At 45.3% G+C, this 21,537-nt stretch overlaps 2 protein-coding genes across 2 annotated transcripts in view; one reads left to right on the forward strand and one right to left on the reverse strand.

Annotated features, from left to right (window-relative positions):
* Nucleotides 1-9,360, reverse strand: part of COQ8B (coenzyme Q8B) — a 33,052-nt gene extending 23,692 nt beyond the window's left edge. The window contains exons 1-3 of the mRNA XM_075836104.1: nt 9,137-9,360; nt 4,407-4,590; nt 1,513-1,785 (exon numbers count right to left, since the gene is read on the reverse strand). Of these exons, the coding sequence (XP_075692219.1) occupies nt 1,513-1,785; nt 4,407-4,583 (450 nt within the window). The 5' untranslated portion in view covers nt 4,584-4,590; nt 9,137-9,360. The remainder of the gene's footprint in view (nt 1-1,512; nt 1,786-4,406; nt 4,591-9,136) is intronic.
* A 4,386-nt stretch (nt 9,361-13,746) lies between these two features.
* The window catches only part of LOC142659707 (inositol-trisphosphate 3-kinase C-like), a 63,000-nt gene continuing 55,209 nt past the window's right edge, over nt 13,747-21,537 (forward strand). The window contains exon 1 of the mRNA XM_075836105.1: nt 13,747-14,641. The gene's annotated coding sequence lies outside the window, so the exon portion shown is untranslated. The remainder of the gene's footprint in view (nt 14,642-21,537) is intronic.

Genomic DNA, 21,537 nt, shown 5'->3' on the forward strand with positions numbered 1-21,537 from the left:
AACTGTGGTCGGTTCGGGAAATACGTCCGACATACGGTCTGTATATCAAGAAACAAACACAGTCGTGTGCATGAGGCCTTAAACGGTAAATCTATAATGATGTTGATAGTATATCAGATATTTCTTAGTGATAACCACTATAGCCATGTAGGTTGTTATATATTCATTACGAATGAGACTCAGACAGTTCATGTCACAATTATTTTATTTTTACTTTAGCCTGTCATTGGTAACAATAATGGCTCCTTCCTACAAGAATTTAATGAACTAAAATTCCAAAGGACAAAAAAAAACATGCACACACATTAAACACTCAACGCAAGTACAATTTGCTTAAATGTTATATTAAATGATCTGCATACAGGTTTTATCGTAGATAACACCACACTATTTTCCAAGCGCAACCTCCCTGCCCCGTTGAGCTTACACTCTAAACTTTTGATGGATTGTTTCTATGGATAAACGTCCGTTGTATACACAGTGGCAGTACATTGGTTTTGTGAAGGTGCCTCACAACACACGGGTCATTTTTTTTATTCAGACCAGGGCAACATCTCAGAAGGTAGCACTAACAGGTTTTTAGTAAATACATTTCAATGACGAGGATCAACGCATGGGTGCCCACTGCTCTGTTGAAAAGAGGGGCCAGGACCCCATTCATAACAACTGCAGGGGGTCCAAGTTCCCAGATCCTTCCCATTGTGACATATTAAAGTGACAGATCATAAATGGGATTATTCCAAAAACTCTTGTAAAACTGAATGGCCACCATTGAACACCATTTTGCATGTGTTTTTTTTTATTTTCCAAATTTTTGTGCTGAATAATATCTTAATATTTCTTTATAGCGGTCAGTAGAGCCCCAAATCACCTGCCAAGACGAAGTCTAATAATAGAATTCTGGCTGCCTGCAGTCACCACTAGGGGGAGCATAGGATAGAGTGTTTATATATTGAACTCAAGAGCATAATAGTATTTAGTAAGCTCCCCCTAGTAGTGGTTGCAGGCAGCCATATTTTTATCATTTAACCCTATGGGGGAGATTTCTTAAACCTGCGCCAGTCTTAAAAATAAAAAAAAGCTGGAGTAAGATGAGAAATTTATTAAGAGGTACACCTCTAAATTTGTCAATCTCCGGCTGAGCGTGGCCACTAAACGGAATCTTCGCCAAAGAGGAGCGGTCATAGATTTCTGCTGTCATTTCTGCCAGTTACGAGAGCCGTTAAAAAAAGTCCTAAAGTTAAAAATTTTTGCAACTTATGGACCGTTTGTCACATTTTTACACCAGAAAACTGGCATAGAAATAGTTAACCCCCCTATGACTATTGAAGAGATTTGGCGCTCTGAACTAGAAAGATAGAGGTCCGACCAATGTAAAGACATAAGAAGAAATAAATGAATACACTGTTGGACCTAAAAGATAAGAGAAAACGTTGTAAATGTGAAGCCCTTGACGACCAGTGTGTTAAGTGTACAGATTTTGGCAACTTGATATTAAAAGTGGTCCCCCACCTTCTGCCGCTTGGGTTTCCCATGATCCTCTGCTCCACTTTGTAGTTTAGCCTCCCTTGCTCTCTGAATCTCATCAGCCGTTAACCCTCTAATGGTGCTGTATGTTCTGACTTGCCCCATGCCAGTCATGCTTGGGCCCTTCTTTGGCCATTCTCCAGGTTTTGCCCTTGTGGATGCGACCTCTTCATCTGGGGGTAACTCTGACCTCACACTCCAAGAATCAGCATTGAAATCAGGAGATGGCGGGCGCTCTCTGGAATCGCTCTTATTGACCTAAACAGAAATGGCAACAGCAGGTGAATGCAGCAGATAAAATGTAACATTTCTGGCATCCTTACCAAACCCCTAAATGAAAAAAACCCGAATAGTTTAAGCATAACTAGGAGGTTCTGCTATCCAGACACCAGAAAAACTGGATGAAACTACTGAGTAAACTTTCCTAGAAACACTAAGGGTCAGTTCACAGAGTTTTTTTTGACACGGAAAACGCGCCAAAAAACGTCCGAAAATGCCTCCCATTGATCGTATTGAGACGCAGAATAAAGATTACGTTTTCTTTTTACCACACGGTGAAAACCTTAAAAACAATTCAAATTCCACCCCACAAATATTTTTTTTTGCCGTTACCCAGTACATTATATGGTACTTTACACGGTGCCAATAGAAGCTACAACTCCTCCCGCAAAATATAAGCCCTCACACCGCTCTACTGAAGGGAAAATAAAAACATTATGGCTCCTGGAAGGCGGGGAGTGAAAAACTAAAAATGGCTGGGTCGTTAAAGGGGTTTTCCAGACAGTAAACAGCGATGGCCTATCCTCGGAATAGGCTATCAATAGCTGATGGGTCGGGGTCTGACTCCTGGGACCCTGACTCCTGGGACCCTCACGATTCAGTGAGCAAAAAGAAATGAAGGGGAAGCAGAGCTCGTACCAGCGCTGAAGCCCCTTTAAAACAGCTGAAAAACGGGGTCCCGGGAGTTAGACCCCGACCCATCAACTATTGATGGCCTATCCGGAGGATAGGCCAAGAATTTTCATTGGCTGGGAAACCCCTTTAACTAGCGAGTCTGTTCTTTAAAAAAAAAAGTAATACTTCTTTTTGCATCGCCGCATTCCAAGAGCAGTAACTTTTTTTTCTTTTTCCGTCGGTGTAGCCATAAAAGGGACTTGTTTTTTTGCGGGACAAGGTGCAGTTTTCATTGGTACTATTTCGTGGTACAATGGCCTTCTTTATTAACTTCCATTTTATTTTTTTGTGGGGTGAAATGAAAAAAAGAAAAGACAAAAAAACAAACACATTCATTTTTCCGTTATTCTTGAGGGTTTTTTTGGACGCCATTCACCCAGCGTTTTAATGAACTAGTTAAAATTGTTAAAGTCGTCACGACCTCGGCAATACAATGTATGTGTTATTTTATTTTTTATAGGATATATTCACCTGGCTTATTTTCAGCCGTTTTTCGGGCCGCGGTTTCCACGTAAAAAAACTCGTCAAAAAACTCAGTGTGAACAGGGCCATATACTTTAAATAAATTCACTTAAAAAAAAAGTGGTTATATTATTTTTTTCTGTAATCTTTTTATTTGTTTTCATAAACGGTTTTACATTTTTTTTTGTCCCACTAGGAGACTCCACTTTGCGAGCTTTTGATCGCAGATATAATGCTTTGGTATACTTCGTATACCAAAGCGTTATTGCCTGTCGGTGTAAGGGTATGTTCACACGCTCAGCAAAAAACTTCTGAAAATACGGAGCTGTTTTCAAGGGAAAACAGCTCCTGATTTTCAGTCGTTTTTGTATTCAATCTCACATTTTTTACGCCCGTTTTTGGAGCGGTTTTTCTATAGTGTCTGTGAAAAAAAGACTCCAAAAAAAAGCTCCAAAAATGACATGCACTTTTTCGCAGGCGTTCTTTAATGTGGTCGTTTTTCAAAACGGCCGCTTAAAAAAAAATTCCCATCGGAACAGAACGCGGTTTTTCCCATTGAAATAAATGGGCAGATGTTTGGAGGCGTTCTGCTTCCGACTTTTTGGCCGTTTACGTTTAGCCGTGTGAACATACCCTAAATCTGACAGGCAACCTATTAGGCAGTTGCTAAATGGCAGACCTGGGGACCTTTGTTAGGCCCCCCCTCCCGCTGCCATGGAAACCCATCAGCACACCAAGATCGCGTCGTGGCGGAGCCAATGAGGTGACAAAGGGAGCGCGCCCCCTCTATCAAACACATTAGATTCCTGCGGTGAATAGCTATCGACCACAGCATCGAAGCGGTTAAACTGCTGCAATCGGAGTGCTCCCCAATTCGGTCAGTTGAGGCCGGAACAGTATACAACAGCTGTGCTCCTGCCACTGATCTCGTGGGCACAGTGGCAGTATCCATGAGATCAGAGTGACGGATAAATTAGTCACGCGGAGTTAAGGGGTTAATCAATTATAATGTTGTGCAGTTATTACAATACATGTCCGCGATTCATTCTAAGTTGTGGCCGGCACACAGGATTTGTTTTGCAGTTATCACCGGTTCAAAGGGGATTAACAAGCACTAAAAAGAAGGTTAAAAGCAAAAGACTCCAAAATACAGCTCAATAAACATGGCAGCCTCATGTGTACATGACAAATACACTTTAGAATTTATTGCACACCAGTAGTCCTTAAGTGGGCACCATGACACCCCTCAGACTGCTGACCTGCTTTGCTGTCCATAGCAACCAATCCCAGTGCAGCTTTCATTTTTCCAGAGCCATCTAAGAAGTGAAAGCTAAACTCTGATTGGTTGCTATGGACAACAAGGCCAGTTTTCCTGTTAGACAGTTTTGACTAATGGGGCCCATGTCTGCCACCTCTCGAAAGGGGAAAAATAAAGCATTTGGTTACACAATTAATTCCCTTACCTGTAGATTTGTGAACGCTGTGCTCACACACCGCTCAGCTGATGACTGCAATGACTTAATGCCACTTCCTAATGTGGAGGTAGTGGTTGCCATACGTAGCTCTTCACAGCCCATCTTCACCACCGCCTGCACCACGCGGGACGCTCCCTGACACACCAAGACCACCTCGCTCCACATCCTAGGTCTAAAACATAAAGTTACGTTTCAGGGCAAGGTCAAAGAAATTCACGGACTACGGCTGTCCATATCTGTGTCAGAGGCCTCATTAGGATCCTCCATTGCGGATTCTGTCATGCAAAATAGCGCTGCATGCTGTGCTACGTTTCCCACTGAAAACGACAGAGCCCTGTCTGACCTCGTTACAACCAATGAGGTCAGCCGGGTGCTACTGGTGACAGATCAATCTCAGTTGCGGCTTCCGTTTGTAAAGGAAGCCACAACGTAGGTGTAAACATTGCCTTACACACAGATATCTATAACGTAGCACCAGCCCAAAAAAAAAAACTGTTTGACTGTGTAAAGTGTGAGCAAATGTTTTTCATAAGTAACGTGTGAGATAACAGACCCTTCACCCAAATATATGGCCTATAAGGAGACCAGATAATCCTAGGGAGCGTAGTTTAATGAAGACATCAGTGAGGGAGGAAGTAGCTAGCTTCTCCTCCTACTTGGGTATTATTAGAAATTAACACAGCTGGCAGCCTTGAACAAGCATGAAAAGAACGGTACGACATAGGATTTCTAAAACACCAGGCGAGATGAATATTACGTTTGTTACTTTATCCTTTTGCTGCTCGAAAACCAAATTCATTTCATACAGAATAAGGTCCTGACGTTTGACTTACTTTGTATGTTTGTCAAATTTCCCACCCTTATTTCTTCAAAGTTTGCAACTTCCTTCTATTCAAAGTAACTCTGGTTTGAGGGGGGTATTAAAAAATATATATAATTACTACATCAGTTATATCACGTGCTATCTGCATGCCACTGTGTCCTTCTCATTTGGAATAAGGACAATAGAAGATGCCCTGCAGTTCTAGCGCAGCTTTTTATAAACCCCAAAAAAAAAATTAAGCTACTAAGTGAAGCGTAAAGGGGGGGGGGGGGGGGGCAGAGTACATAGGAAAGATTATTTTTTTAAATCCCCACCTGGTTGTGACTTCAAAAGCCGCACACAAAAAAACAAGAATAAAAAACAAGTGGGCGTTGTACAGAGGAGTGTATGACGCTGACCAATCAGCGTCATACACTTCTCTCCATTCATTTACACAGCAGATAGTGTTCTTACTAGTGTGCAGTCACATACTCACACACTAAAGTTACTGAAGAGTCTTGAGAGTTAATAGACATCACGTCCAACCAGGACTGGATGTCTATTCATCACTGCCGACACTTCTCTAACGTTTAGTGTGGGAGTTAATGACAGCAAGCGTGATTTACAGCGTGATCTCGCAAGATTACGATGTAAACTGTCATTTCAAACGAGATTACGCTTGCCTTGCTGTAAATATCAGATGCTACAGAAGTGACTGGATTCTGAATAGACATCACGTCCCGGCTGGAGGTAATGTATATTCATTGTCAGGACACTGCAGTAATGTTACAGTGTGTTTATGTGGCTGCACATAGCGATATAGCTATATCGCTATATGCTGCATAAATGAATGGGGAGAAGTGTATGACGCTGATTGGTCACTGATTGGTCAGCGTCATACACTCCTCTGTACAACGCCCACTTGGTCATTTAGTACAACACGCCCAGTTGTCCATTGAGAAACTCAGTAGCATAAAGCTAATATAGGTCATAACTCCGTCAAAAATGATTGTTTTTCTAAATAAAAAAATCACTGCTGTAATCTACATTACAGCGCCGATCACATCATGTACAATATAGGGCACTTATAATGTGGTGACAGAGACTCATTAACGCATGACTAGACATCAATGACGAACTTGCAAATATAAAGCGGATGTTAAAGAGTGGCCATAACTAAATGTGTTCAGATTGTACAATAGAAGCGGTCAAGTCCCATCATATCACCCCTCATTCCTAATATAAATGCAAGAAAATCTAAGAAAAAGTTCAAGCCGTAGAATACAAAGTAGATAATGAAAAGTATTTCTTTATTCATGTAGACCACGCGTTTCTGGATCGAATCTGTCCCTTTGTCAGGTCGGATACCAGACCGGATGAAGGAATTGGTTCGGTCCAGAAACGCGTGGTCTACATGAAGAAATACTTTCATTATCTACTTCTTACTAATACTTCGTGATACTGGTTGAACTTTTTCTTCCATTTTCTGGCCTTCATTCCCAGATTAATTCTTCTAGGGATCGCAGTGGGTGGCAGCCGGCAAACAGTAACAACGCACGGACGCACAAGTTTTCTCTTGGTTGTGTGCCCACTACTGAAGAAAAGCATTTAAGGGGTTTTCCCATGAAGGACATTTATGACATATCCACAAGATATGTCAAACGTCAGATAGCTGCGGGCTCCACCTCTATCTCTAGAACAGGGCCCCCTAATCACCGTTCTAGCTTTTTGTGCTCACGCTGCCTCCCGGCCACTTACTGATTACATGGTCGGGAGTTACGGAAACCGCGTAACTGCGTTGTTTACGTAAGTCCCATAGTAGTGAATGGAAGTTACGGAAGCAGCATAGCATGCGAGCGACTATTCAGATCCCCATATATCTGGTTGCAGGGTCCCTTCCTTAGGACCGGTTCATATCTGCATCGGAAGTTCTGTTTAGGGGCCTCAGTAACAGATTAACCCGAAAATACCCAGCATGCTGTGATTATTTCCAGTAAAAATCAGATACCCTGACATAAACACAACAAAACCCATGGGTTCCGTCAGGCGCCGACGGTGTCCGCCATACAATGGAACAGGTGCTGCCAGTATTTTCGTTGTAACCTTCTCATGGAGCAGAACAAAAGAAACACCAATGCAGGTGTGAACCCGGCCATAGCCACATTTGCTACTATTGTATCCAGTCTTACCTGATACAATATATCAGTGTTGGTAAAATGTAGCAAAATGTCTGAACAAGAGAGAAATTTGTGCTGCTTTGCTCAGAGGATTATCTACGCTGGACACAATTGTAACAAAGCTGTGATAGGTATCAGATCTGGGTGTAAATGGTCCCATTCACTGACAGTAATCAGAGATCTTAAAAACAGCAAGGAACTAGAAGTATATTAGAAAGTTTCAGAACTTGTTTTTATTATACAATGATTAGCTTTACTTACATAAAAACAGGAAGGTATATTAGAGTTATATATGTGGCTATGGAAAAATTTATATAATACAGGTTTATAATATTCTTTACATTACGCCTATAAGAATGGCAGGGAACGTCTTGTATACACCCCTCCCTCATTTGGGACATTAGGTAACACATCACACCTACAGTTTTATAACACAAGCGATCACATATGCCAAAGGAAACTAAACCCTACCAGAGCTGCATTATTTATACACACAGTCGAGTCCCATTATTATGACCATCCAGAGTAACCGCCATGTGCAGCACGGACAGCAGCTAGACGGGCTGGGAGTGACTCAATAAGGTGCTGGTAGGTGGTCTCGGGTATCTGGAGCCATGCTGACTGCAGAGCATCCCACATTTGCGGGAGGGTGCGTGGGGGAGGATCCATAGAGCGCACAAGACGATAGACATGGTCCCACAGATGCTCAATTGGGTTCAGGTCTGGTGAATTAGGGGGCCAGGGAAGTACTTGGAAGTCTTGGTCGTGCTCTTCCAACCACTGTCGGACATTTCTAGCCGTGTGACATGTCGCGTTGTCTTGCTGGAAGATTCCATCTGCCCCAGGGAAGACAATCAACATGTATGGGTGGACGTGATCGGCAACGACGGATTCATACCCAACTGGATTCAGAGGGTCGTCCACATGGATGAGCGGGCCCAGAGAATGCCATGAAAATATTCCCCATACCATAACGCTGCCGCCACCAGCTTGTGTTCTTCCAGCAATGGTTGCGGGGTGTTTGTCCTCTAAAGTTTCTCGCCTGACATGCCAACGTCCATCCGTTTGATGAAGCAGAAAACGGGACTCATCGGAGAAGGCAACCCTTTGCCAATCATTGGTGGTCCAATTCCGATACTGCCGTGCAAACTGAAGCCTTTTTTTCTGATGCACCTTGGTTAGCAAAGGAGAAGTGACCTCCGGTCTGCCGCGGAGCCCCATACGCAGTAGGGTTCGCTGAACCGTTGTCTTAGACACACGTCTGGTCGCCCCCTGGTTGATTTTCATGGTGAGCTGCTCCACTGTAGCGTGTCTTTCAGCTGTCGCAAACCTTAGTAGCCGACTTTCACCTCCCACATCAATGGCGCGTGGCGCTCCGCAGTTTCCACGTCGGTTATTCCCAATGGTGCCATTTCTCCACTCACGACACACTTTCACCACAGCAGCACGCGAACAGTTCACAAACTGCGCTGTTTGAGAAATACTGCCACCCTTGGCCCGAAAACTAATAATCGTCCCTTTTTGCAACTCTGATAAATCGCCCCTTTTACCCATGACAACGAGTGATATGTGAGCAGACAGCGTATCCCACACCTTATACACCCACCAAGCCAGCCCATGACACATCACTTCCTTCATGGGCTACGTGCTGCCCATGTCGAAAGTAGGAAGTGGTCATAATTATGTGACTCGACTGTGTATCTGCTGCTAAATACAATGGAAGAACATGAGTAACTAACCTCTGTCTGTTATGCACTCACTGAGAATCATTTGCCGCCATCTTTATTAAGGGCAACACCCGCGCTCCATAAACCTCCGCAGTACCGGAGACGCTTCTATGTTTGCACGTATTCGAGAACGTACGGTACACTCCACCTGAGCGCCGGCTGTGCTTCAGACTACTGGAAATTACAACGCAGGGCACTTTCCTCTCACAGCCAATCAGCGCCCTATGTAGAACTGAGCAATCACAGCGCGGGTCTAATCTGCTTACGACTTGGTGGCAAATGAGAAAAGAAATGTGATTGGCTGCCAGCCGGTGACAATTTGAAGGTTATGAACTCCGAGGTATGGGTGCGGGAGGAGTCTCACGTGATGCAGTTATGAAAAGTTGAATTTATTTATGGCAGAACGTTCGTTCTTAAAGGAGAAATTACACCAAATGTATGTTTTCTTCAGTCACGTGGCCAGGTGTGAAAGTAACATAGGTAGAAGAGAGGACCGTTACCTAAACCCCTTCTGCAATGATTTCCAGTACTCTTATTGGTCTAGCACTAGTCCTCCAAAATAAATCTATATTAACTTTCAGAAATAAAAAATAGTTCCAAATTCTCTTCCCCTGCCCCTAAAACAGTGTGTATATAGTTTCAACCACATTACTCATGTAAATTTGCCAGTAAGGCCGGGTTCACATGAGCATGTTTGGTCCGTGATATACGGACCGTATCTCGACCGTATTTTTTGGACCGAACGCACTGCAGGGAACCGGGCTCCTAGCTTCATAGTTATCTATGACGCTAGGACTCCCTTCCTCGCTGTGAGAAGACTGTCCTGCACTGAAAATACGATTAGATTACGGGACAGTTTTCCCGCAGCGAGGCAGGGACTCAGCGTCATAGATAACTATAACGCTAGGAGCTCGCTCCCTGCAGTGTGTTCGGTCCGGGAAATGCGGCCGACATACAGACCGTATATCACGGACCAAACATACTCGTGTCAACCCGGCCTTAGGCCCTGTTCACACGGAAACCGCTCTGCAAAACTCGGCAAAAACCGGCCGAAAATGCCTCCCATTGATTTCAATGGGTGGCGGGGGCGGTTTTCTCTCGCGAGCGGTAAAACCGCCCCGCGGGAGAAAGAAGGGACATGCCCTATCTTCGCGCGGTTATGCCTCTGACCTCCCATTGACATCAATGGGAGGCAGAGAAAGCGTATTTTGCAGAGTTTTTTGCCTGTAGCACTCAATGGGCACGAGCGAAAAACGCACCGAAAATCGCGGCAAACACAGTGCAGGAAGGATAAAATCTGCCTCAAAATCCCAAACGGAATTTTGAGCCAGAATTTTCCTCCTGCAAAAAACTCAGCCTTAAAGAGGTTTTCCCACAATCATAAATTGTCACCAATCCACAAAAATACGTGACAATTTTCTGATCGCTAGGGGTCCCACTGCTGGGCCTTAATGGGTTGTATGGTTTAGGCCTCATTTACACGAGCGTGTGCGTTTTGCGCAGGCAAAAAAACGCAGCGTTTGGCGTGCGCAAAAGGCACTTGACAGCTCCGTGTGTCATCAGTGTATGATGCGCGGCTGCGTGATTTTCGCGCAGCCGCCATCATAGAGATGAGGCTAGTCGACGTCAGTCACTGTCCAGGGTGTTGAAAGAGTTAACTGATCGGCAGTAACTCTTTCAGCACCCTCGACAGTGAATTCCGATCACCATATGGAGTAACCTGTTTAAAAAAAAAGAGGTTCGTACTTACCGAGAACTTCCCGGCCGTTGCCTTGGTGACGCGTCCTTGGTGACGCGTCCTTGGTGACGCGCCTCTCTTGACATCTGGCCCCACCTCCCTGGATGACGCGGCAGTCCATGTGACCGCTGCAGCCTGTACTTGGCTTGTGATTGGCTGCAGCTGTCACTTGGACTGAATTGTCATCCCGGGAGGTCAGACTGGAGGAAGAAGCCGGGAGTTATCGGTAAGTCAGAACCTTTTTTTTTTTTTTACACGTTCACGTATATTGGGATCGGAAGTCACTGTCCAGGGTGCTGAACCAGTTTAACTCTTTCAGCACCCTGGACAGTGACTGTCTCCTGCCATGTTCGGTCAAAACGAGTTCGGGCCGAACCCGGTGAAGTTCGGTTCGCTCATCTCTAAGACACTCCGTTCGGATGTTTGTAAACAGAAAAGCACGTGGTGCTTTTCTGTTTACATTCAGTTTGACAGCTCTTGCGCGAATCACGCAATTCGCACGGAAGTGCTTCCGTGCGGCATGCGTGGTTTTCACGCACCCATTGACTTCAATGGGTGCGTGATGCGCAAAATTCACGCATTGTCTGCACTGCCCCATAGAGTAATATAGGTGCGTACGACACGCGTGAAAAGCACGCGCGTCGCACGCGCGTATATTACGCTTGTGTAAATGAGGCCTTAAAGAAATATATATAATTTCCAAATACTCTTAGTACATTTGGAGTCAATCATTTGTCACCGCCATCAGATGGGCAGAGTGGAAAGTGGCAACAAACAGCATCAATCCCCCTAAGTATCTGCCTGGGGAGTAACTATGCCCCCTTGCACCCAGGACAGAAATGTTGCAGATATTCCCTACAGATTTGTGCACGGAAAATCTGTAGTGCGTTACAGTACCAGCCACATGCTGCTGAGCATTTTCCGCCCGGAAATCAGAGTGTGCTGCAGATTGTTCATTCTGTTGTGGATGTTCAGAGCTGATTTCACCCTTTTCAATGTAGAAGTGGTGAAATCCACTGCAAATCCACACCAAAATTTGCATGTAAAACATTTGGATTTTGCTGCAAAATTTGCTGTGGAAAATCTGCACCAAATCCGCTATGTGTGTGGGTAACCTAAGGCTGGTGCTTTTTTTGCCTGACACCATTACGAGGATGTGGCCTGTTCTTATGACACATACAGCACTGTTATTGATATAGTATTATTGATGAATATAGAAAATGTTGTAGTAGATCTTATTAGGGTTAAAGGGGTTGTCCACTACCGGACAACTGATGACCTATCCACCAGATAGGTCATCAGTATATGATCGGTGGGGGTCCGACACCCGGACCCCGCACCGATCAGCTGCTTCGGCTGCCTCCGGGCTCCGGATATTATTGCACAGTATGCAATGTACGTTGTCGGAAGCAGTTGGCTCTGTACATTGCATAGTGGCCGTGCTGCAGAACCCACTTGAATAGGAGCAGAGCTGTAGTACTGCAGCTCGGCCGATATTCCGTGACCGGAGCCATCTGTTTCCAGCATGGACATCCGGTGCCCGGAGGCCACCGGAGCAGCTGATCGGTGTGGGGTCCGGTTGTTGGACCCCCACCGATCATATACTGATGACCTATCCTGTGGATAGGTCATCAGTTGTCCGGTAGTGGACAACCCCTTTAAGTCACCTTCCAGCAGACCGTAGTTCTACTTTCAATGCCTGCAGCCTCTCCCTAAATGTTCAGGAACCTCTTTAGTCAAAATCTATCTAATATAAAACAGTAAATACTAGATAGGGGGAGGATAGGGATCATAGTTACATCATGGGTTTGGCTCATAACGGAAGGCGTGACGCTGTGCTGCTTTTGTCTTATGACAGATCCAAATGGAGTCTGACAGGCCCCATTGACTTATGACGAAGTCAGTCAGGGTTATGTCAAGGTTTCCAAAATATTGGCGGCAAGAACAGTGCGGCAGCGTCAGCCTGTGTGTGAGAGGGGAATGGGGAGCATAAGGGCCGAATTTTACGACTAAAGTTGCTGCATACCCTTGGTCAAAGCCTGACCCACAGCCATTATTATGGCCCCACAGAGGGTAATTCCCAATTAGGCCCAGCTACGCAACATCTGAATAAAGCGCCTGAGCTGAGACCTGATTTCCACAGTATTTCACGTTATGTAAAATTAACAGATTGCGTATTTTAACAATATACATTTTAAAATGGAAAAGAGGTAGCATGCCCCCCTCCCCATACCTGGAGAGAAAGGTGAAGCTATTATGGTGTGTAAGGTAAGAAAATAAGGATTCCCTGTGGCCAGATTCACACGAACATGGGGAAACTCAGACGTAAAAGATGTGACTTTCTCATGTCCGTGGTGCCCCAGTGCAGGTTCCGTTTTCACGGATCCCCATAGACTTGAGTCTAAGGAGGGATCTGTGAAAATGGAACAAAATAGGACATTATCTATTTTTCAACGGACCCTTCACACGGTCCATTGAAACAACGGCCGTGTAAACGGCCCTATTGAAATACATGCGTCCGTGTAACGGCAGTTGTTTGCCGCCACACAGACATACTCTACGATTGTCTAAATTCGGCCTTAGGGCTTATTCAGATGAACGCTGAATACGTTCGTGTGACGGCCGTCACACGGACGCATGTATTTCAATAGGGCCGGTCACACGGCCGTTGTTTCAATGGACCGTGTGAGTGGTCCCTTGAAAACTAGAACATGTCCTGTTTTCTTCCGTTTTCACGGATCCCTCCATAGACTCAAGTCCGAGCTTCCCCACATTTGTTTGAATAAGCTCTTACAGTGAGTCCCATAACAGGGACCCCCAGCAGTGCCTCAGCTTAAAATTTTACATCTGCCTCCTGCGTTGGATTTTTCTCTTCGGTCTCATGCACACGAGCATGCGCATTTTAACTTGTAATACAGCTCGCAAAAAAGCATAATGTGCACCATATCGCCGCCACTTGGTCCTGAGGGAGGTCTAGTTTCATGGATCAGGTTTTTCTGGGGAGAACTCTGACCGATATGCGGCTTCTGATGGAGCAGGCTGTGATTTTTTTTAATGCAGGCTCCACATACGTTTACCACTATGGCCCCATTGAAATGCAGTTGCTACAAATTTATGACCAGGGTGATCCCAATTACGCTTGTAGGCATGAGGCCGTAGTCTGAGGTGCAGAGCTGATGCCCATATGTTAAACGCAGTGTCTGACTTTTGCTCCAACATTAATTACAGTGAAGGAGCCATGACCAGTACGTTGCAGCTGGTTCCGTAAATTTTCTTTAATTTTGCCGTTTGAATTGGCTGAATTGAAGAAAATCATAAAAAGTAGTATTAGGGCTGATCAAGTCATAGCCATCTTACAGACACACCAAAGCTCTGGAGCCTGAGAGGGCCAAAAAAGGTCTCCCTCGGAGTGTAGTTATAGAGGGTGCAGAGGTAGAAGTCGCACCTAGGCCCTGGTGCCTGAGGGAGCCCTAGGCGTTTTGCAACATAAGAAGACCCCAGTATAATAAATGGCACATACTAGGTTGGGGCCCTATTACAACTTTTGCATTGGGGCCCAGGATCTTGATGTTACACCTCTGGTGTAGAGGATTGAGTATTATGATATGTCTGATTTATATAGTTGTTTCTATTGTATCCTGTAATTGGCTAACACTTCCCTTTTGCTGTCTCTTGTGTCACCCGTATTGTGAGCAAAAGGAAGTGTCAGCTGGCAGCTTGGCAGACCGTGTCAACGGTGAGCTGCAGATCTGAAGGAAGATGACTATTTACATGAACAGGTATGTACGACTCAGACGCCTCATTTGCCTCCACACTGATATGAATCATAGTGATCACGCTGCTACAAATATATATTTTTCCTGGTACAGAAAAGTGTGTTGTGACATCTCAGGGACAGGGAACTTCCTGCATCTGTGGACGAGAGGATCTAGAAGGAAAATAGAGACTCCGATGAAAATATCTGATGATAAAGACTTCTCCTTCTGGTTATTTGTGCTTATTTCTAAAAAAAAATAATTCCTGTTTCGAATAATGTAGGACAGAGTTAGGTCAGTAGTTAAAGGGCACAGTTTGTTTTTTACACAAATTGTAAAAATTTTTTATAGAGACATTGAGATTTACAGTGTTACAAAATATAAAGGATAAATCTTCCCACAAGTCTTTCAAATGGCAACATCTTGTGTTATTTCCTTATCTGCACTGACTGGGAAGGGCACTAGAGAAGAAGCTGGACATGACAGGTTTTGCTTCTACAGAGCCAGCTTAGTGTTAAATGGGTTCTCCCATCAGGACAACCCGTGTTTGTATGCCCTACTAGTGAATATGGGTGTCACCCCCTCTATGTGCTGGAGCAGAAAGCCACTGTAATACTACATTGCGGTCGCCGTCTAATCTCCCCCAGCAAAAGCACCTGTTTGCTGAGGGACTTGAATATTAAAGGGGTTGTCCAGGTTGGGTGCTGTTTTTTATACTGATGACCTATCCACAGGATAGGTCATCAGTATATGGTCCGTGGGCATCCGACACCCAGACCCTGCACCGATCAGCTGTTCCGGCTGCATCTGGGCGCCAGAAGATATGCAGGGATTGGTGCCGGAAGGTGATGGCTCCATACACTGTATAGCAGCCGTGATACAGTACTGCAGATCTGCTCCTTCTCAAGTGAATAGGAGCAGAGCTGCAATAACCCAGCACGGCCGCTATATAGTGGTCGTAGCCTTCTGCTTCCGGCACCAACCCCTGCAAGGCTCCCGGTGCCCGGTGGCAGCCGGAAAAGCTGATCGGTGCAGATCATATACTGATCACCTATCCTGTGGATAGGTCATCATTATAAAACACAGCCCCCAACCTGGACAACCCCTTTAAATGTAATACAGCCAGAAATGTGTAACCTGCATAGACTTTTAAATGTACAATTCTCTCACTGTGTGGGCAGGAATTTAATGGTGTTATGTAAGAGCTACTCTGTGTGCTCTGAGCCAATCAGATGACTGTGTGCATACTACTACCATACAAATTTTGGCTAGGGTGGATTACCATATCACGGGTGAAATAACTTAAACAAAGCTTTAGTTAAGTTTATAGCGTGGGTTGACACGAGGGTCGGCCACAGCTTTATTATATATATTTATTTAATTTTTTTTCTTGTTTTTCAATAATAAACAATTGCAAGATATAAACCCTATATACACATAACGATTTTGTTACCCGAATGGCAGCACGCCTATGGAAGGGCATGTAGGTCAGACCTTTCTCCAAACACCGCCTGCTGTGACATAGATATTGCAATACAGAAGAATGTAAAGCAGACAAGAAACAGTAAATAAATAGACCAATTCGTCCAAATACAAATATAATAAAACAGGATGTACAGATATACCATTTGTCTATATATTATATTTCTGATCTCTCTTTATTTTTTTGGTATTTCGTACATATATATATATATTGCTTTCTTAATGTTTCTTATATTTTGTTATTTTTTTTTATTATTCCTGTTTTTGTTGTTGTTTTTTTAAAATTAAAACATAGAGATAAACAGTAAATAGGGAGGGAGGGTGGGACAAGTGACGGCCAAAAAAGGGAGATGTCTTCCTGTCCTTGCCTTATAAATGAATGCAGGGAGGAGGGGGGTAAACCCGCACATGCCACCCTAAGAACGCCCTGTAGGAGGGGACCCTATGGTCCTATAGGCTACCCTGCTAAAGGGAAAAGGGGGAGGGTAAATAAGACATGCCCTAGCCCTACTGGAGCTAAATTAACCCCTTCCATGCCCCACAGTCATAGGCCCAGCGGCTAATACGCCTGAGGGTCTGAAAGTCTCCACTTCTGCTGCAACCCCTCCCCTCTCCTCCTCTCATATTGTGTCACTTAAACACTGAGTGAGAAATTGCAGCTGCATCCCCCTCCTCTCCAGCTTCTATTTAAGGTTTTACACTAGATTGATTTTTTTGGGTGATTGTGGAGGTTTTTGAACATTTACAGAATCTGCCATCAGGGAAAGGGGATCTGGAAGGTGAGGTAGATGCCACTTTCCTTTATTAAGATGTATTACAAATATTGATATAGTCACAGGTACTATTGATTTCTTCAAAAAAAAAAAATAAATAAAACAAATTGTTAGGACAGGTGCTGGCTAAGTAATTGGTTTATTATAAAGAAATAGAAGGTGATTTATTTTATGTTTAAATTTAGCATACCCTGGCCGAATCTATGTACATGCAGGTAACACCTTATCAAGATTTTGTCAGCTTTATAACAAATAAGGAAATTATTAGACAGTGGAAACTGAGGCAGTGACAGGAAGAGTAATCATCTAAGATTTGTTGGTTTGTCACGCACACGTTTTGGGGTTTGCTTCATATAAAGCCCAAATATAGCCAATAAATCAGACCACAGTTTCCTTTCCAGCTGGCTCGGGTCGGGAAATTAAAACTTAATTATAATTATGACAGAATTGGCAAATTCTTACAATTCTCAGGAAGAAAAAGTATTCACAACAGGAGGTTTGATTGTCAGGCAGACAAGACATTGGGCACAATTATGTGTGTAGTGTTTAGCCTAGGGGAAACAGGAATCGTCCAAGTGGCGATGTCATATATGGCAATGCACTTATTGACTGAACTAGATACTTCACAACATTTCAGATGGTCAGAAAGACACTTAAAGGGGCTGTCAAGTTTGGACAATCCTTTATTGTTAGAAGAGTCCCCAGACAATAGGCTGAACACATAGTATACTGCTGCTGTGACCCCCACTAATCTGCTGTGATCTGTGGGGTAACCTGGCAGCACGTGTTAAATTTCCCTGCAGCGCTACCACAGGTGAAATGATGTATTACATTGTTTGCATTTAAATCAATGAGCTATGTGTGTAATGCACGGACATGCCAGGTCCTCCAGAGGAAGAAACGCTCTTTGACACTGCTCTCTTCTCTGTCTAAAAGATGAGGGTCCAAAAAAAGAGAGCCCCCTCTTTTATCTAATTTATTAACTTATTTCATTGAATGTTCATCAATTTTCCCAGCATCAAAGCTATTAGGAAACCAGGTGCATAAGGCAATGGCGATCCATTTCTTTAGTACCAAATACTATTAGGGCTTATTCAGACGAACGGGATATACGTCCGTGCAACGCGCATGATTTTCGCGCGCGTCGCACGGACCTATATTAGTCTATGGGGCAGTGCAGACAGTTCCGGGATTTTTACGCAGCGTAAGTCCGCTGCGAAAAAGTCACGACATGTCCTTTCTTTGGGCGTATTTCGCACATCACGCACCCATTGAAGTCAATGGGTGTGTGAAAATCACGCATGCCACACGGAAGCACTTCCGTGGGACGCGCGTGATTTGCGCAACAGCTGTGAAAAGGATGAATGAAAACATCCAAACATCCAAACAGAGTGTCATAATGATGGCGGCTGCGCGAAAAGCACGCAGCCGCGCATCATACGGGGCTGACACACGGAGCTGTCAAGTGCCTTTTGCACGCGCAAAATGCCACCTTTTTTGCGCGCGCAAAATGCACACGCTTGTGTGAATCCGGCCTTACTCTGTTTCCCCTGAATACCTGCAGTGGTGATTCTAGCCATTTTGCTTCCTGAGGTAAAAAATTAGGTGGTGCCCTCTTCCCTAAATTGGAGATGGGGAAAGTGCAGTGAGGGACTGCATAACTACCAAAATGCTGCCGCTGCAGTCAGAGAAGAGTCAAGCAAAGATCTCGCTTTGCCTCATGTATGGTACACGCCTGCATAGCTGTAAAAATCTTGACTGCCTGTTGTCACCACTAGGGGACCATCTCAGATTGACTGATTTACAGAAATAAATATCCAGGACACTGGGAGCTCCCTTCTTCCAGCGTTCAGGTAGCTTCAATGACAGTAACATCGGGATATCCAGTGTGGGGGCATTTTATGGGGTCATCTCTGTAAATAGAAGGTGTGGAAATGTTGTACCTATTTTTTGTACTTATTTCAGATTTTTGAATGTTGGAGATCATGATTTTTTACCACACGATGGAATTGTGTTCCATGGTGACAAACTCTGTTGGCAGTGTATGGATCTGTGAGCGCTGGACCCGATCTCCTTCCCAGTAGACGCCAGCGCTCACTTCCGCTCCGGTCCGCTGTGTCCCGTAGGGTGCGCGCGCTCGTGCCCACTCTTAAAGGGCCAGCGCGCACATGTAGGAAATCATCATCATCAACACACATGATTTCTTAGACTATAAGAAGGCCCCAGCCCATCTGATCCTTGCCTGAGCATTGTTAGTATACCCCAAGTCTGTCTTGCAAATGGTCCCTTAGTGTTTCCCGTTCCAGTTGTTACCCGTGCCCTGTTACCCGTTCCTGTATCCTGTGCTGTGTTCTTGTTCCTGTGCCTACTAGTTGGAGTCGTGTCTACTGCACCTGAGTCATCCGCCACGTCCTGCATTATCACTGCCAATCCTTTGCAGGTTAGAGACATCCCTCCGGGGAGGACTTTTGTTCATTTAGAAGACAGGAGAAGAATTCTCCGATGGGGACACAGTTCTAAACTGGCTGGGCAACCTGGTGTTCGTAAAACCAGAGACCTGATTGCTCGTCACTTCTGGTGGCCCACGCTGCCCAAGGATGTCGTGGAATTTGTCTCTTCTTGCACGGTGTGTGCTTCTAACAAGGTTACTCACTCCAAGCCTGCCGGCCTCCTTCAACCTCTGCCTGTACCCAATGCCCCCTGGCAGCACATTGCGATGGACTTTGTCACTGACCTTCCTCCCTCAGCAGGATGCAACACTGTCTGGGTGGTGGTGGACCGGTTGTTGAAGATGGCACATTTTATCCCGCTGACCGGCCTACCTTCTGCTCCCCGACTGGCGAGTCTCTTCATTCAGCACATCTTCCACTTGCATGGCTTGCCCCTTCACGTTGTGTCCGATTGGGGGGTTCAGTTTACCACGAAGTTCTGGAGGGCTCTCTGTAAACTCCTGGATGTGAGATTGGACTTTTCCTCAGCCTATCACCCCCAGTCCAATGGGCAAGTCGAGAGGATCAACCAGATCTTGGAGAATTATCTCCGTCACTTCATCTCCTTACAGCATGATAACATAACAGCTTCTTCCATGGGCCGAGTTCTCGTACAACAACCACACAAGCGAGTCCACTACTTCCACTCCGTTTCACATTGTATACGGTCAACATCCTAGAGTCCCTCTTCCAGTGTCTACTACTTCTCAGGTACCCGCTGCTGACTCTGCATTTGGGGACTTCCTGCAAATCTGGCAACCGACCCGGTCCTCTATTTGGCTGGCTGTCAATCGCATGAAGCGATACAAGAAGAAGAGAGCCGCTGCAGTATCTTCCAGGTACCAAGGTCTGGCTGTCCTCACGGAACATTAGTTTGAAGGTGCCTTCATACAAGTTTGCTCCCAGGTTCCTTGGTCCTTTTGAGATTCTGCAACAGATTAACCCTATCTCCTATAAACTGCGGCTGCCTCCTACCCTCAGAATCCCCAACTCCTTTCATGTGTCCCTCCTGAAACCCGTGGTCCTGAACCGCTACAGCAAGACTTCCAGTTCCACAATTGCTCCCAGCGGTTCTTCTGATGTGTTCGAGGTAAGGGAGATCCTGGACTGCAAGACGGTAGGAGGAAGGACTTTCTATTTGGTTGAGTGGAGAGGGTTTAGTCCTGAGGAGAGGTCCTGGGAGCCGGAGGAGAACCTCGATGCCCCTGCTCTCGTTAAGTTCCTCTCTCGCTGTAGTCCCAAGAAGAGAGGGCGTAAGAAGGGGGATACAGTAGCGTCCATGGCCGCGGGCCGTCGGGTCCACTCACTTCCTGACGCCCGGAGGATTTTCCCAGGAGACGCCAGCGATCACTTCTGTTCCGGTCCGCTGTGTCCTGTAGGGTGTGCGCGCGCACGCTTGTGCCCGCTCTTAAAGGGCCAGCGCGCGCATATGTAGGAAATCATCACCATGAACACACATGATTTCCTTGACTATAAGAAGGCCCCAGGCCGTCTGATCCTTGCCTGAGCGTTGTTAGTATACCCCAAGTTTGTCTTGCAAATGGTCCCTTAGTGTTTCCCGTTCCAGTTGTTACCCGTGCCCTGTTACCCGTTCCTGTATCCCGTGCTGTGTTCTTGTTCCTGTGCCTACTAGTTGGAGTCGTGTCTACTGCACCTGAGTCATCCGCCACGTCCTGTGTCATATGCCACGTCCAGAGGGATTCGCCACGTCTGGCGCAACCTGCGGCATCTGTGTCATCCGCCACGTCTGGCACAACCTGCGGCACCTGCTGACATCCGCCACATCTGGCGTTAACTGCTGCACCCACCTCCATCTGTGCCAGAGCTGCGGCCACTGTCGCGACTATCCAGGTACCCTTGTGCGGGACTTTGTATTTCTGGGGTTCCGTGATGTTTGGCCAGATGCCTCCCTGCTACGGCGGTGCGGCCTTATGGGTCCACATACCCACAAACCGTGACAGGCAGCAATTACCGAGCCCATGCCCATATCTTTCAGTTTTCCATGGATTCAGAATCACATAGAAATCTTCATGGAAACATTCACCCGCTACTTGTTATTTCTTATTGTTCTAGCTGTCACAGTAGTTCTGTCATTTCTTCCATTGTATTTATGAACGAGGAGGCTCAGGATGAACGTGAGTGCTGTTTAAAACAGAAAACAATTGTAGCACACAAT

Source organism: Rhinoderma darwinii, chromosome 8, assembly GCF_050947455.1.
Source record: "Rhinoderma darwinii isolate aRhiDar2 chromosome 8, aRhiDar2.hap1, whole genome shotgun sequence".
Lineage (NCBI taxonomy): Eukaryota > Metazoa > Chordata > Amphibia > Anura > Rhinodermatidae > Rhinoderma > Rhinoderma darwinii.